The 17,503-nt window shown below is 44.5% G+C and overlaps 1 protein-coding gene across 1 annotated transcript; it reads left to right on the top strand.

Annotated features, from left to right (window-relative positions):
* Nucleotides 1-11,486: 11,486 nt before the first annotated feature.
* FABP2 (fatty acid binding protein 2) lies at nt 11,487-17,183 on the top strand. The gene is made up of 4 exons (XM_073340057.1): nt 11,487-11,620; nt 12,924-13,096; nt 14,778-14,885; nt 17,009-17,183. Exons 1-4 carry the CDS (start codon nt 11,554-11,556, stop codon nt 17,057-17,059), a joined length of 399 nt encoding a protein of 132 aa, XP_073196158.1. The 5' UTR covers nt 11,487-11,553; the 3' UTR covers nt 17,060-17,183.
* Nucleotides 17,184-17,503: the final 320 nt, after the last annotated feature.

Below are 17,503 nucleotides of genomic sequence, written 5' to 3'. Positions count from 1 at the left end.
TTTGAGCAGCAGCATTTCTGGCTCTAGGAGTTTTGCAGCTCTAGGCAAAACGGGTGAGCATGCATGCAAGCAGCAGTCACTCCAAATAGTCATTAAGTACCAGATTTTCTGAGTCTGCACACAACCGTGGCACACCATTGCCTGTTTGCTTAAGCTAACCCCCATTTGCATGTGCACTTTAAAACCATGTAACTATATTCTAACAAGTGCACAGCCACTTAGGGTATGTCTGCACATCCACAGCTGGCTCACGTCAGCTGACTTGGGCTGATGGATAAGGCTACGATTATGTCATGGAATCTGTGACTTCCACTGACCTCTGTGACATTTTCTGCCCTGGGGCTGGAGCTCCCAGCCAGCCCTGCCCTCGCAGCCCCCAGCTCCCAACCTGGTGGGGGGACCCTGCTGCTGCCCAGCTGCTGCTGGCGGACCCTGCAGCTGGCCAGCCACAGCGGGGGGCTGGTGGAACTGCAGCTGCCCAGCTGTGAAAGGCAGGTTGGGGGGACCCTGCACAACTGCAGTGGGCAGCCGATGGACCCCCCCGTATCTGCCCGGCTACAGCCATGGCCAGCGGCTGGGCAACCCTGTAGCTACCAGCTGCCTGGGTCGAGGGGACCCCACAGCAGCCCAGCCCCAGGGGCAGGGGGACCCCAGAGCTCCCACCCACCGCATTGGTGGGGGACCTGGGAGCCCCAGCAGCAGTGGGTGCTGAACCCACCTACCCCTTTTGTCAGGGATATTTTTAGTGAAAGTCAGAGACAGGTTATGGGCTGCCATGAATTTTTGTTTATTTCCCTGAACCTGTCCCTGGCTTTTACTAAAAATATCTGTGACAAAAACTTAGCCTTACTCATGAGGCTTGGGCTACGGGGCTGTTTAATTGAGGTGTCGATGCTTGGGCGCTGGGACCCCATGAGGAGGGAGGGTCCCAGGGCACAAGTGTCTACAGCCCTGTAGCCTGAGCCTTATGAGCCTGAGTCAGCTGACACAGGCCAGCCCTGCAGCGTACCTTTGGGAACTTCAGCCATCACTATGTGACACACCATGGCCACGTAGAACGTCCCAGTGATAATGGGAGTCCCCTGCCACTTACCAAAGAAGAAGCACCTTTAAATATTAGCAGTATGACTCAGCAGTTCTGGTTATATCCAGTAGAGTTCAGTGCTTTAACATCTCAGTTTATTAAAATCTCTACATGCTTTAATAATCTTTATAACAGTTTAGTGCTACATATTAACCATTTTTTGCCATACTTTGAATCAGCCATTAATAATATTAGGATCTGCTATTCAAAAGACCTCAGTTGCCTTAACTCTGTTCCCATTGACTTCAACAAGACTTTTACTATTGATTTCAATGGGTATAGAGTTAGACCAACACTGAGTTCTTTTGAAAGTACCACCCTATGCCTATAACATGTCCGTTTGCACATACAAATTAAGCAATTGTACCTATATGTGCACACACAAACCTGAGAAAAACTTGATCCTAAACATATTACAGCCTCTAATATTGCTGAGCATTATGGATGTTCAGTGACTGATATGTAAGCATTATTATCTTTCTTAGCACCTACCTTACTTCCTGGTATGTCACACTATAAATAGATGTGGTCCAGCAATTCTATAGGGGGGAAACCAGGAAGAAGGGGAGGTGGGGGACTCTTACTAGTAAAATCATCATTTGTTACTTCCCAACATCAGAGTTGCTATAGGCTCTGTACAGTATTAAAAATCAAAAACTCAAATAATTTGCTGGAAACCAGGCCCAAATATGTATACATTTTCTAGTTACAATTATTACATGGTTACAATTTTTCATGTTGAAAGTTTTCCCACCAGAACACATGATTTTGTTGAAGCCAAAATTTTTCATTGGGAAAATACCAATTCTGAGGAAAAATTTCTTCTGGTGAGACATGTCAAAACAAAAACTGTTGTTGAACTGACCTTTCAAAAGGAAACTCTGGCATTTGATGTCAAAATGTGGATTCAGAATGACCATTTTTGTTTTGATCAAAGATGTAAAAGTTTTTCATTTCAACATTTCTGATTCAAAACTTTTCAGAATTTTCCATTGTTTGAGATGTTTTAATATATCAAACTTCTCTTCTGTTTTGGAATGGACTCTAATTTCAAATTTTCCTGCGGGATAAAAATTCCATGTTCCAAACAGTTCCAATATTTTTTTCTCCTGAGTCAGTACTGATGTTATGAACAACTGAAGCTTTTGTGAGTTATAGCCACCAGATGGGATGGAAGAGAGAGTCTCCTTTCCCTAATGAACTTCCACCTAGTGGTTACAATTTACACAATGTGAGACTAAGTGAAATAGTGTGTATGTGTCAGTGTGTGCTACTGTCAATGCTGCTGCTCCTATGGTTGAGCTGTGGAGGCTGACCTCTGGGAGCCAGAAGAGAAGGAGCAGATCATAATACGCTTACAGCCCATTCAAGAGCCATGTTGACAAGCTCCAGAGAGAATTACACACAAATTTACCTTTGCATATAAGGGGAGAAGAAGAAGAATCACGTTCCCAAAACTAGAAATTTCACACAAAGGTTTGCCTTTTCAGTTAGCAGACCCCTTTCACTTGAGCCCACAGTGATAGCATGTCCACCCCACACAAGGCCCAAAAGGGTTAAGGTGGCTTGGTGGGCCAGTTGACTGCCCAGGCTACACCTGAATGAAGAGCTAGGGAGCAGGAATTAATTAGAGAAAAGGCTCAGCTGAGCAGGAAAAGAAGTGGCCTGGATAAAGCCGAGGAGCTGGGAGCAGAAGGGGGTTGCTGGCAGGGGTGCAAGAAGAGGGTGAGCCAGGGGACCATGGCCCCATTACTTTTTAAAGTGTGAGTGCTATGCCCTTCTACTTTTTACCAGCCTTAAGGGCAAGTGATGGGGAAGGGGGTGGAGAGGAGCAAATGGAGGGGGGCGGGGATCTTGAGGGTAAGAGGCGGCATGGGGACTGGGCCTCAGGGGAAGGGGCAGCCCAGGGGTGGGAGCTCAGAGAAAAGGGCTAGCATTGGGGGTGGGGCCATGGTTTGGATGCCAGTGCCCTCCCCGCTCACACACACACTTTTAGGGAGCTTCTGCCTTTCTTGGCTGCTGGGAAATAGGCTGTAGTTACTCTGTGGGAGGAGGGAGTTGGGAGGCTGGAAAACCTGGGGTGAGGGGAGAGCCAGGAGGTAAGGAAAGAACTCAGGGAAAGGCAGTAAGGTCTAAGGGGGAAGACTTTGGCTATTGACTAGCGGGTCCCTGAGCTGGAACATGGACTAGAGGGTGGACCTGGGTTCCCCTGCCAGGCACTGGGGAAGTGCCACCAGCTGGGCAGTGAATGGGAAAACTGCCCGAGCTCATTATTAAGAGGGGACCTCGATACCCCAGAAGGGGGAAACATGCTGAGTGACCAGGCCAGAGGGCTGAGTCAGACAGAGAAACCAGGAGCTCCTGGAGCAAGAGAGGGGCTGCAGACCCAGAGAGAGAGAGGTGGAGAGATGGCATGCAACTGTGGGGAGGGGTGTTGACCTCATGAAGCTAATCCCCAGAACGGCCAGGAGGAGACATCATCCTAGCACTGAGTAGCGCATCCTGTCACAACATGGTGGAGAATGTAGGCACACGATTACCTAAATAAAAGAGGAGGGTGAAAGACTGTAGGTGATTACAACTGATAAAAGGGGAATGCAAGAGACTGTGGTGGACTGTGAAGGGCCACATATAAAGTGGTCATCCCTGATACATGGAGGAAGTGGAAGGCCACAACAGAAAAAAAGGTAATGAAATAATGGAGCTGCAGTATGTGGCAGAGTATTTCTGCAGAGGGCACTTATACAGAGATGAATGTGGGCCGATACGGGCCAGTATGGCATACCAGTAAGAAGTGGCCACCAGTACACAGCCCACGTTAAAACGCTGCCATGGCAGCACTTTAACGTTGCTGCCCACCCCCCAGCCAGAGCTGCCGACTGGGGGGGAAGGGTCCGTTGCCCTGGGGCCTGGCGATTTAAAAGAGCAGCAGGCGGAGCCGTGGGCCCTTTAAATCACTGCTGGAGACCCAGGCAGTACAGGCCAGATAGCATGGTAGGGCTGGCTGAGGGAGGCTGACTCCCAGCCCCGCCCCTTCTGCCTGAGACCCTGCCCCTTCTGGGGGCGTGGAGCCCCCAGTAAGCCTTTTATCTTACTATCTTATCATACTTATACCTTCTCAGGCTGGACTCCAGAGTTGCCACCCCTGCAGAAGGGAACCAACAAATGGCAGGGAAGGATCCAAGCCCTGCTGAGGCAGGTGCTACGGAACAACAGAAAAGATGGGAGTCAAGCCCTGTGATACCACTGTCAGCTGCTCTGATTAGCTTCTCTTGGTCATTCCTGTCTAGCTCACCTACAGTATTGGAGGGAATAAATCACAACAGGTTGAGTAGATGGTCACTAGAAGGATGTTCTCTTTATCCCCACTCACCTGGATGATGCTTCTTAACAAACCAAATTTGAAACAAATTGAAGTGGCTCTGGAAAAAAAGAACCCTATGAAAGCAGAAAATATTGTTTTTAGGAAACCAGATATAACTTATTGGCATTGATGCTGCCAGTGGAAGTTGAAAAGTAAAAGCTTTCACATTTGCTATTTTGATAGTATAAGTAGAGGGAAAACATTACTTTTTCCCTCTGAAGAGTACTTTTATAAGCCATGTGCAGGAATAATAGCCATGTAGAAGATAATTTACAGAATCGTTGTATAGGGTCGCAGCCTGAAAACTATGGAAATTCTTCTCAACACAAGGGGAAAATATTTCCTATATTATCAATGTAAAAGACCTGTACATTCATCAAACATATCCTTCTTCTCAACCGAGAATTGCTCCTAATTCTTGCAATGCAAGTTTCCTCCTGCCCAGTCCAGTTAGGCCCAATTCTACAGTCCTTATGAAAGTGTACTGCTGATGGGGAGAAAAGAGGGAAGGGTGGCAGGGTGTTCAGTTTAGTCTGGTTTTTTTTTTTTTTTTTCAATGAACAGATTAGTTGGGTGTGTTCCTAACAGATATGAAAGAAGACAGGCACTTTCTTTAAAAACCTCCATGTTACATATGGCTAATCTAACCACTATCTTGCTATCTAACATGCTATCAGTAAAGTGCTCCCATGAAATCTCAGTCCTTAGGTGCAATATCAAGAGGTTATTATGATTACTGGATGGATATTCCTCCTTTATCTATAACTAGTAATGTGTAACCTTGAATGTTTAGGTTAGGTTTAACTGAACTCCAACAAACTTCCAAGTACAATGCCCTACGGCTGGAATATTTGGCTAGATTAAATTTTATAGGCATCTAATAAGAAATATAAGATGTGACTGTTATATATAGGTACAGAAGAGTATAGAATATCTGCTGGGAATGAACAGAGATGTAATGTCCCAACAGGATGAGCTTAATTTACTTCATTGGGAGAATGTACATGGTAGGGCTGTAGGCTCATGCTACTATATAAAGTTGTACAGGAGAAACCTATTTAAGTCTGCTGAATTTGGAAGTCTTTGCTCCTGGCTCAGCCAGGGATCCCAGGGCTTCTAAGTTTTTGACATTTCTAATTTTTTTCAGAATTTTACTTTGAACCTTTGGAAACTAAACATTTTGAATTTTTTTTTTCAAAATGAATTTTTTGGGGAATTTCCCTTTGTGGGAAATTTCTACTTTTAGTTCCAAAATGGAACTTTTTTTTTTTTTTTTTTTTTTAAATTTCAGAATCCCCAAGGAAGGGAAATGCTAAATTTTGACCAGTCAGTCTTCTCCTTCCAAAGTGCTGATTAAGGTAGTGACAGTTTCTGGATGCTCTGGCGGGTCAAAGGGTTTTAATTTCAGAACTTATACTCACTGTGTTCACAGTGACCAACTTTTGTGTCCACCTCTTAAATCTGTATGTGTGCTGTAAGAACACATCTCAGGAATTTTAATTTTGATTCATGAAGTAAGATGGTAGGTGGACAAGAAGTAACCTAGAGGCTTCCAGACAAAACATGGATACCAGGGGAACGGACTATTTGGGTAAGAATAGCCAAATCTCCCATAAAAATAAAGATGCAGTATAAATTCCTAGACTGAAATTAAAAGTGGGATTTTTCCAGAAGCACTTAAATGACTTACGTGTCCAACTCCCCTTGAACATCTACCTAAAAGGGAATAACATCCAGAAGAACCAGCCAGGTTAGCAGTAGAAGGAACCTTGTGTTTAGCCCCCAAGCAAGTCCACAGCCATCAGTTTATCCAAGTAGCTCTAATAGTCATAGGTTCTTAGAATCCACTTGCTAGAAAAGTGGCATTGCAGACCTTGGTCTGACACCCTTAACTTTCTCTGTGTAGCTTGGGTTCTGCTATGGTGGCAAATTATAGGACTGACAAGGCAAGGAGGAAAGGGATGCTGCATGCCTATCAGGGGGATTAGCAGAATGACATCTCTTGTAAACACATGCATGTCCCCCTGATCTTTGGAATGTCATTCAATTTCCATAGTACAGCTTTACGTGATATGTTCTTGATTATCAGTGATGGCATGATTAGATGGCTGTGCTGGTTAATTATTTCTTTCCACCCACTTCAATTAGAGGTCAGTACCTGGCAATACAGATCAAACTTCAATGTTAAAATGTTGTGTAGTCTATTTTCTGCACTTTAAAACTGATTCAGATTGGAGAGGAGGCCTCAACCGGAAGCCTCAAATTCAACCAGGTAGGACTCCATGCTATACAATGTCATGCCATGAGCAATACTAAGGGACAGATTTTTCAATAGTATCCTCAAAAACTGAAGACACAGTTTTCAAATGCAAACCTGTGGTGTCAAAAATTGCACAGACAACCTCTTAGAGGAAGAAAAAGGCATGCAAAACAAAAGCATGCACAACACCTCAGTCACGGGGGGGAAATGACTACAGGCCTAATTAGAAAGGCCAGGTCGAGGCCTCATTTGGGATAAAACAAACAAATGAAAAACAGTGTTTATTATAAGAGCCATGGCAGAAAAGATTTTAAGATGAATAAAGCTGGCATAATTTTTACCTGTGAGAAAATCAAGATCAGATTTTACTGTATGAATATTCTAAAACTGCACAGGTGAATTGTGAGGGTGGAAAAGTACAGCATGTTCTATCATTAAAAGACCACGAGGCTTCAGAGGGACAATGAATGTCTATGTGGCGAAGTGTGTGGGGGCCCAGAAGGGTCCCATGCTCCTCCCCAAATGCTGGAGGGCAAGGGACCAGCAACCACCACGGCCAGAGCCAGAAGGGAAGAGGCAGGGCCAGAGCTTGCCAAGTGCAGTACAGCGGGACAGAGCCCCCCAACCCCGGCAGGTAATGTGGGATGGGGAGGGGAGGGGATGGGGAGAGCATGGGGCCCCGGGCTCAGGGCGGGTAGGAGTCACGTGGGGAGGTCACGTGCCCCCCCCTTTAGCTGGTGCCCCCTTTTGTGTGTCTCCCACGTGTTGCTGAACATCAGGGGGGAGGGATAGCTCAGTGGTTTGAGCACTGGCTTGCTAAACCCAGGGTTGTGAGTTCAATCCTTGAGGGGGCCATTTAGGGATCTGGGGCAAAAATTGGGGATTGGTCCTGCTTTGAGCAGGGGGTTGGACTAGATGACCTCCTGAGGTCCCTTCCAACCCTGATATTCTATGATCACAAATACAGGTCCTGTGGCAGATCTTTCCATTTATCTGCCAGATCTTCAGAGGCAGATTAAAGCAGCATGCTTGGGATTCAGATCCCCAGGAAGAGAGGTCAGCATGGAGAAATGAGAGAGAGCCAAAGCAACAAATTGTAATGGAGAGTACAGAATACAGATGATAACTGCCCACATGGCAAGTTGACTTGAGCTGGCTAGTCAGCTTGACCTGGGAGAAAGACCAAAGACCCATGAATGGAAGAAAGACAATAGCCCAACTGTGAGATGAGTGTGTGAAGGAAGATTTACCCAGGAGTGGGAGCTGTTGGGTGGAAGAGACTACACAGAAGTTCTGGGTGCACAGAAGTTTTGGTGAATCCAGGACTCCTTTTAATTAGCACCTGGAAGCCCCCTGAACACAGAAGTAATTTTCTTTAAATGTTCGGAAGAATTGTGGGATAGAGAAACCCTTCCTGGCCCACCACTACTCAGAGTCCTTTTGTCAGTAGGAATAGTTTAAGGTGATACTTTACAGAGTGAGCGGTGTTAATAATAATGAGGTAGGGAAGTCAAGCAGTAATAATGTATTTAAGCAAAAACTGAACAATGGCATGATCTTTATCATGTTCAGCTCAGTATTTCCTGAAAGAGATTTTTTCCAGAGGCTACTTGAGAAAGAGAAGTTTTGAAAGGGGATTGAGGCAAATTCAGTAGGGTAGCCCTCGAGCAATTCTGTCGAGTGCTCAGTGATCTGAGTTGAGCAGGCTTTTGCCAAAATGAAATCCCGTTAGATGCAGCTCAAGTTACAGCCTCATGTGACATCAATATTTAGGTCCTCCAAAGATACCAGCAACTCCTTATAGCAAGAAAAGGAAAAGGGAGAACCTGACAGATACCTCTGATGTGAAAAAAAATAAGTATTATAAAACCTTTTAGAAGTGTAGGAGGCCGTCTTTATCCAGCACAAAGGAGCACTAAAAGGCAAAATAATTTTTTTTTTTTTTTTTAGCTTCATAGTTCACTTCCCTGAGAGATTGGGACACTGAAATTGGTGGGTAGCTTTTCACAAACAAAGCAGGGTAAAGCCAAGAAGTAGGTTGCTTCTTTCAGCATGCTCCAAAGAAATGGGAATAGTATACCTATTTGCTGGACATTATATGCTTCCAAATAATGTAAATCAAAGGTCTCTTTCCACTGTTTCCATGCAAAATTGAAAATGTTCCTAGTTGCTGACAATAGAGGAGCATAGGCAGCTAATTTTCTACAGCTGTAAAGTGTTAGGAGTGCTTGGTATTATGTTGGACTTGAATTTAAGGTGCAGAAGCAGCATTGCAAAGGCTTTCTATTTTACTGGATTGAATAGGAAAAATACATTATTCAGAAGTTGCATGAGGCCAGTGGCAATAGATTCAGAGGTGGGAAAACTATGGCCCGCAGGCCACATCCGGCCCGCGGGACCCTCCCATCCAGCCCCTGAGCTCTTGGCCCTTGAGGCTAGTCCCTGGCCCCTCCCATGCTGTTCCCCCTCCCCCGCAGCCTCAGTGTGCTGCGCTGCCGGTGCAACGCTCTGGGCGGCCAGGCAGCGTAGTTGCAGAGCCACGGCCTGACTCAGCGCTCTGGGCGGCCAGGCAGCGTAGTTGCAGAGCCATGGCCTGACCCAGTGCTCTGGGCGGTGCAGCTGTAGCACCTGGAGCACTGGTGGCTGCCGGCACCGTGATCAGGGGGCGGGGGGTGGTGGTGACTAGAGGGCAGGGGAGTTCGGGGGCTGTGGTCAGGAGTCAGGGGTGTGGATAGGTGTCAGGGCGGTCAGAGGGTGGGGAACGGGGAGGTTGGATGGGGCAGGGGTTCCGGGGGGGAGCAGTCAGGAATGGGGGGGGTTGGATGGGGGGGTTGGATGGGGCGGCAGGGGGCAGTCGGGGTGGGAGGTGGGTGGTCAGGGGACAGAGAGCAGGGGGTGGTGGATGGGGCAGGAGTCCTGGGGGGCTGTCAGGGGACAGAGGATGGGAGGTTGGATGGGGCAGGAGCCCCAGGGGAGCCGTCAAGGGGCGAGAAGCGAGGGGGTCAGATAGGAGGCGGGGGCCGGGTCACGCCTGGCTGTTTGCGGAGACACAGCCTCCCCTAACTGGCCCTCCATATAAATCTGGAAATCCGATTCAGCCCTCAGGCCAAAAAGTTTGCCCGCTCCTGCAATAGACTCACCACTGTAAAAACCATGAAGAAAATAAAGTTAATAATTTATTAACCATCAGTAAACTGCTATGAACTATAATCAGACACAAAGCATCTATAAACTTAACCTATAGTATCTGACATATAGGGAGACTGATAATTTTGGAGATCAAAGGAAAATTCCAGTGTAATAAAAAAGAGAATTACTATATCTGCTTGCAAAAGAAGAGTAATTCATCACTGAGGGCTTGATTATGCCTTGTAGACACAGCACACAGTAAGCCTCTAACCCCAGTGCTCCAGGCAGCACAACAGAGCCAACATGGGGAAAAGTGATCTCTATCTGCTAAGGCCCAGTAGATTACTTCCCTCCCCACCACCACCCACCCCCAGCTCCCAAGCAAACAGGATGGGCAGGGAAGGAATTGTCACTCTCCAAGTCACACTTCCTTTCCAGGGTTGCACACTGCACCTTACTCAGGGCAAGACGCAGTTTTAATTTTGCCCTTAATGCAAAAGGGATGCAGTGCTCAGTGCTGGAAATGATGTTTAATGTCTGATATTTTAACCATCAAAATGATCTTTTATTTTTCCACCAAAAAAAAAAAATTGCCTGCTTTTTTTGAGTGTGCAAAGTTTGCTTTTTGCAAATTTGTTTGGAACTTTTCCATAAGCACTATGTAATGTTAACCTGCATTTAGACATTACTATAGAGACTTAAATGTTGTTGTTAAGGCAGCTCCCCTCCCCCCCCCCGCCCCATATATATATATATATATATATATATATATATATATATATATATATATATATATATATATATATATATATATATATATATATATATATATATATATATATATATATAGGACTATGCAATTTTGCTCCATACTCTGCATTTCTTTACTCAGAGTGTTTCACATTTTATTTTTTAGGGTAGAAGAAGGGGCATGTTAGTTGTGCTACTTTATTTTGCTTCTCTGGTACGTTAGCTGAATAAATACACTGAAACTGGCTGGAGTGAAAAGCCATTCTACATTATCTGGCATAACAATCCAAAGAATTATCTTAATTGATTTTGAAGTTACACTTTTAATGAAAACTTACCTTCTGTCTTGCAATCTGCAAAGGTAGAGGAGCTCGAACTATTGCAATGACATCTGGCACTGTTATAATTCTACGTGTAGAGAGCAATCAATCACACAGTGTATCAGCCAAAGTCCAATCTAGCGAGCTACCACTCAGCCAGCTGGCACTATTCACCTGAGCAGTAGGGTAACTTCAGTGAATTAAGAAAAGGAGTACTTGTGGCACCTTAGAGACTAATGAAGTGAGCTGTAGCTCACGAAAGCTTATGCTCAAATAAATTGGTTAGTCTCTAAGGTGCCACAAGTCCTCCTTTTCTTTTTGCGAATACAGACTAACACGGCTGTTACTCTGAAACCTTCAGTGAATTACTACTTTTCACCACCATGTGTAACATGAACACAGTAACTATTATATCTTTTAAGACAGAGCAGTCAAGTATTTCGTAGTTTGACAAGGTGGGGCAAAAAGACAGGTCACTTGAATATCCAGTCACTTGACCTTGAAGAGGTCACATGATGAGCTGAGCTTTAGCCAGCCACATCATCCTGCAAAGATAAGACAGATCATAAATTCCCTTTTTAAAGCTGAGCTGCATCTCAGGTTGACTAGAAGCTGTCTCAAAGAAGCTCCTGCTTCAGTCAGAAAAATGGCATTTGATGGCAACTGGAAGGTAGACAGAAGTGAAAACTATGACAAGTTCATGGAGCAGATGGGTAAGCTTTTACTTTTCCAGTTCCTCATTATTGTCTAAGAGCAATCACTGAATGCTAGTGCTGTCCTTGGTCCTCCTCCTGTTAACTGCCTCTCTGCTGACCTCTCCACCTGCTGACTACTTCATATTTTCTTCCAGAATAATCTTTTTTTCCCCACTGTAGAAAGAGACAGCATCAAGATTTTGGGACAGATTCTGATCTCTGGAGTAACTCTCTTAATGCCAGTGGAACTACTCCTGATTTACGCTGGCATAACTGAGAAAAATTTTCCCACTTCACTGAAGTTTTTTTCTTTTTTCTTATGGAACAGTCCTATAGAATTTAAAAGAATTATAATCGTTCTGTATAATTCTATAGCATGAATATGATTTTCCATTACATTTGATAAGGTGGGTTTAAAAATACATAGAAAGATCATTCTCTCTTAATATACAGGTTTTAGACTTATTTCTAGAGAACCTATTTATTTCCTATAGACTGCATTTGGTTCCGTCCCTATTAAATTCTATAGCACTTTTCCATAAAGTTCAGAAAGAGAGCAAGGTAGATTACTGCAGAAATATTCATTGACATGTAAAGTTCTGTAGGCAACATGCTGACTGGTACTGAGGTGTAATTTAGGTGTCTAAAACTGGGGATCCCATTTTAGAAGCTGCTTTTGAGAATGTCCCCTATTATGGCTGATGGGCTTCAATGTCTGGAAGGGTGAAGAGGAATTTTCATGTGCAGTTTTAGAAACAGGGAAGACAATATAGAGCTAAGCAATCATTTATGTCTTGTGATATTTAATTAATTAATTTCTGATTAGTTTAATTGCTCGGGGTGGGGGGAAGGGGAGATTGGGAATTTTCCTGCTTTTTCGGCCACAGGACTAAATCATCAATGGGGAAAATGAGTTTGAAATGAGTTTGGTTCAGTCAAAGTGCACCCACAAACACAAGGCACCATACTGAAAGATTAGGCACCTGGAAATAAAACAGAAAAAGAAAAATAGAGATTAAGTTCTGCACGTATGACCAGTCCAACAAAGGAGCTGATTTGCCACTGCCTTGCACCCTGTGTAGTCATTTAAACCTCTGCAAAGTGGGTGGGAAATGCAATCATTCCCTTGGCAGTGTCTTGCACCAACTTTGCACAGGTGAAAATGGCTACACAAAGTGAAAGATGAAGGTGAAGAACCTGGACCAAAGAGCTCCAGCAAGGCTCATAGTTTATTAAATTCACTTGCCCAAAAAAGGTAATTGGAAAATATACAAACCTGATGCTGCAATTTAAGTTGCTTGATGTCCAATTGTTTTTCTAGGTATTAATATAATGAAGAGAAAGCTAGGAGCCCATGACAACTTGAAAATCACTATTCAGCAAGAGGAAAACAAATTCACTATCAAGGAATCAAGTACTTTTCGAACCATAGAAATAATATTCATGCTGGGAGTCCATTTTGAATACACCCTGGCTGATGGAACTGAGCTCAGTGTAAGAAATCCACTTTTATATGATAAGCCTGTATTTAATAAAGTTATTGCTGGGATGTTTTATTCATCTTTCTGATTTTATTTTAAATTGTACTCTGTCTAGGAATGTGAACCCATGTAGCAGAGAGCAGAATCTGTCTTTTTAAGCATAAGGCCAGAGCAATGAAATATTTATTCACTTGCTTTATATAAAAATCAAATCCCTTACAATGAACAAGGATATCAATGTGGTGTGAGCTAACAGGAGTGTATTACACTTGCCCTTTAGCAGTTGCACTGGTTTCATGTTTGCCTGAGCAATGTCCAAGTGTTGACATTACTGTAGGAAATTCAATGTGACATCGGACTGGCTACCTGAGAGACAATCTTCTGCCACATGAATTACAGTGGCAGCTGAAATCAGTTAGAGGGATTGACTAAAAAGGATCTAGGAGAAATGCTGGTACCACTGAAGTCAAGGAGAGTTTTGTCATTGACTCTAATTGAGCCAGGATTTCATTCCCTAGCTTTGAACATGATAGGTTTGTAGGCAGAGCCTTCTTACAGGCCCCTAATTCTGCAATTCATTGCCTGAGCTGGTCTGGTGAAGCAAGGGTCTTTTGGCTCTTTGAGTGCAATGAAACACCCACTGTCTCTCTCAGACATTTGTCTGAGAAGTAGGGAGGGTCAGAGTCCATTGTAGGGTGTGATAGAGAATGAAATGGGATTGGTTATTTGTGAGGGACTATTCTTTCTATGTCAGAGAAAGTGGCAGATTAATGTATTCATTTAATTATGCGTATGGACCCTGAGGTCTGTGGGAAGGAGAATTGTAGTCACCCAATACATATTATAATATTTATTATTATTATTTGTATTACTGTAGCAGCTAGGAGCCTTAGTCCTGGACCAGGGCCCAATTGTGTGAGCGGCTATACAAACACAGAACAAAAAGATGTTCCCTATCCCAAGAGGCTTACATTCTAACTATAATACAAGAGCCAACAGATGGATACAGAGAGGTGGGGGAATACAAGAAAACAATGAGACAATACTGGTCTGCATGATAAGCAGTGGTCTAAGCACACGAGCAGCCTGACCGTTGTCAAGCTTTATCTATGCATCATGGTAAAACAATTCTGAGTAGGGATTTGAAGGTGGATAACGAAGCAGCTTTGTAGTGGTTTCTGGGATGCAAGTCCCAAGCATGTGAGATAGCCTGGGGGAAAGCATGCAAGTGTTTGTCTGGAAATTTAACAAGTGGGCAGTGGAGGCTGGCATCATGGGCTGATCAGAGGTGAGCACAGACCGCTCAATGGTGAATACGAGATGATATATAGGATGGGCATTGACTGTGAAGGGCCTTGAAAGTGAAGATAAGTAGCTATATTTGATATAAAGGAGAAGGGGGAGTCAGTGGAGGGATGCAAAGATGGGTTACATGGTCAAAGTGACAAACTAAAAGAATGCTTATATATATATGTGTGTGTGTGTATGTGTTTATAAACTTTATATATATAATCAAAACTAGAAGTGCTTTGGTTGTTGTGGAGGGGGTAAAACTCCTTTACTATACCGGCCATTTTGCGAAAACCTGATATTCATTGCTTTACCACTTTGGTGCTTTTTTAACAGCCAAAGAATACATATATAAGATCAACATTGTCATGAATTCCTTAGATTTTTTTATTTTTACACTGTAGGGTACTTGGAATCTGGAAGGAAATAAGCTTGTGGGAAAATTCAACCGGAAAGATAATGGGAAAGAGCTCAAAGCATTCAGAGAACTGGTAGGAGATGAATTAATTCAGGTGAGTTAAGTCAATTTTTTTCCTTTATGCACAGCATCAAACTATAAAGATCTGATCCCTCTCTTAAAGCTGAATGAAACTGGTAAGTATCATTAATTTATTTTTTAAAAAGCCTATTTTTTATTAAAAATTTAAAATTTTGAAATTCAAGAAATCATTGAATTTCAAATATTGAACTTTTTTGACTTACACTAATCTTTCTATTTTCCTATCCACTTGCATTCTTTTCAATTATCTGAGTGCAGCCTGAGCTAACTCTAAAGGAGCCCAGTGCTGAGTCCATGCTTATTCTGACCAAAGGTCCTGAATCTGTTAGGTTCTGTTAAGGCCATTCTCACAATAGGATCTGAGTTCCTCACAGCTGGTAATGAATATGTCTTCTCAAGCCCTTATGAGGTAGAAAAGGTATATTATCCACATATTTTAGAGATGGGGAGTTGAGGCACAGTTATATTAAATGACATCCCAAATCACACAAGATGTCTATGGCAGAGCTGCACATTGAAATCTGGTATCTTGAGATCCACTCCTGTGTCATAACCACAAAACTTCCATCCTCCCTTAATGATCCAGCCTTAATCTTCACGCCTGGATTAAGGGCTTGTCCACACTTGAAACGCTACAGGGGCACACCTGTAGTGCAGAAGCGGTGCCACTGTAATGCGTCAGTGTAGACACTGCCTATCCCAGCAGTTATATGGGCCTGTGGTGCCCCTGCTCCAACAAATTCAGGGCCTGGGGGCCTGGCTCCACCAATGTTTGAGGCCAGGTCTCTCCCCCGGCCCCACCTGCTGCCCCCGTGCACCTCCCCTGGAGCATCCCTGCCTGCATCCTGGGCAGCTGCCCTGCTGCTCCGCACTGTGCTCCCTTGCCAGTCACTGCTGGCTACAAAAGGGAGAGGCAGCGGCTACAGAGGGGGGAGGTGCACATGTGATGGGAGCCCTCCCTGCCCTCCTGGCACCCACCACAGGGGAGGCAAGGGGGCTTCCTGGACCTGAGAGGGGCCCAGCCCCTAGGAGCATGTGCATTGCCGGTGTCGGGTGAGTGTGCTGCCTGGGGGGAGAGGGCTGGGAGGCCTGTGGAGTCCACCTCTCTGGCCCCAGCCCTAGGGCAGCCTGCCTGCACCCCAAACTCCTCATCCCCAGCCCTGCCCCACCCCAGAACCCGCACCCTAAGTGAGAGCCCTCACCCGCCCCCGCACTCCAGCCCTGAGCCCCCTCCTGCACCGTGAACCTCTCATCCCCAGCCCCACCCCGCAGCCCTCATCCCTGCACCCCAACCCTCTGCCCTAGGCCTGAGCCTCTCCCACACCCCAAACCCCAGAGCCCTCAGCCCCAGCCAGAGCCCTCATCCCCCCACATCCCAACCCTCTGGCCTAGCCCTGAGCCTCCTCCCACACCCCAAACCCCAGAGCCCTCACCCCCAGCCAGAGCCCTAATCCCCCCGCACCCCAACACTCTGCCCTAGCCCTAAGCCCTCTCCCACATCCCCCAGCTCTCACCCCCCCACCCTCTCACACATTGTGCAATATAGGGAAACTGTTAAACTCTTACTGTTTCCAGTACATTTTAACATTATTTTAAAATATGTATCAGCTTACAAGGCAAGCGTGCATCGGGGGGACTTGGACCCGTTCAGGCACCACCAAAAAGTATACAAACCTGCTGCCCCTGAGGAGGGGTTCTCCTGTCAGTGTAGGTAACCTACCTCTCTGAGAGGCAGTAGCTAGGTTGATGGAAGAATTCTTCTGTCAATCTAGCATTGTCTATGCTGAGAGTTAAATTAGCTTACCTATGTTGCTCAGAGCTGTGGATCTTTCACACCCCTGAGCAACATAGCTGGGGTAAGCTAACTTCTTAGTGTAGACCAGGCCTAATTAAGGGAGTGCGGGTCTAGGTCTGAATATTTTAAAAATCCACAGTCCTGACCTATAGTCTTTCTCTTTGATTTTGATGGAACTACTCACATGAGTGAGGGTTACTGATGTAGTGGTTACTGGATTGAGCCCTTAGGCTGTAAACCTGTGATGGATAATAAACACTCTCTTGATGGGAACTGTAAAATAAATCTCAATGGAAACAGTAAGTGATGAAAGTCTTTTCCTCTTCATTAATCTCTTTCAGACTTACATATATGAAGGAGTTGAAGCCAAGAGAATCTTTAAAAGGGTTTAAACCTCAAGCTCAGAAAGAAATCTGATGCGACAACAATCATGTTGTATGTGGCAACTATTTCCCTTGCCCAACAAGCACCAAGTTACTGATTGATTAGTCTTGATTTAAACACAGGCCAACATTTTGCACTTCCAGTCTGCCAATATTACATATTTGTATTACATATCAATAACTGTTTTGATATATGGCATTGTTAAGGGCTGTAGAAACTATTTACATTCTGTAAATGAAAATAAATATTGTTTCTGCACTGATTTTTCAAGTGGCAATTTGCTTTTATCACCATAAAAGGTGTTTGTTGTTGTAATGTTTCTTCATGTATTGTATATTGAATCACATTGGTTGTATAATTTTAAACAAACAAAAAACAAATAACCTCCCCTGCAAAAAAACAAATCCCCAAGATCCTGCAGCCCTTCCACATACATAACTCCCGGAAGTTTG

Source organism: Lepidochelys kempii, chromosome 4 (genome assembly GCF_965140265.1).
Source record: "Lepidochelys kempii isolate rLepKem1 chromosome 4, rLepKem1.hap2, whole genome shotgun sequence".
NCBI classification, from domain to species: domain Eukaryota; kingdom Metazoa; phylum Chordata; order Testudines; family Cheloniidae; genus Lepidochelys; species Lepidochelys kempii.
Note: the sequence above shows the minus strand (reverse complement) of the source record. Positions and strands in the feature narration are given on the sequence as shown.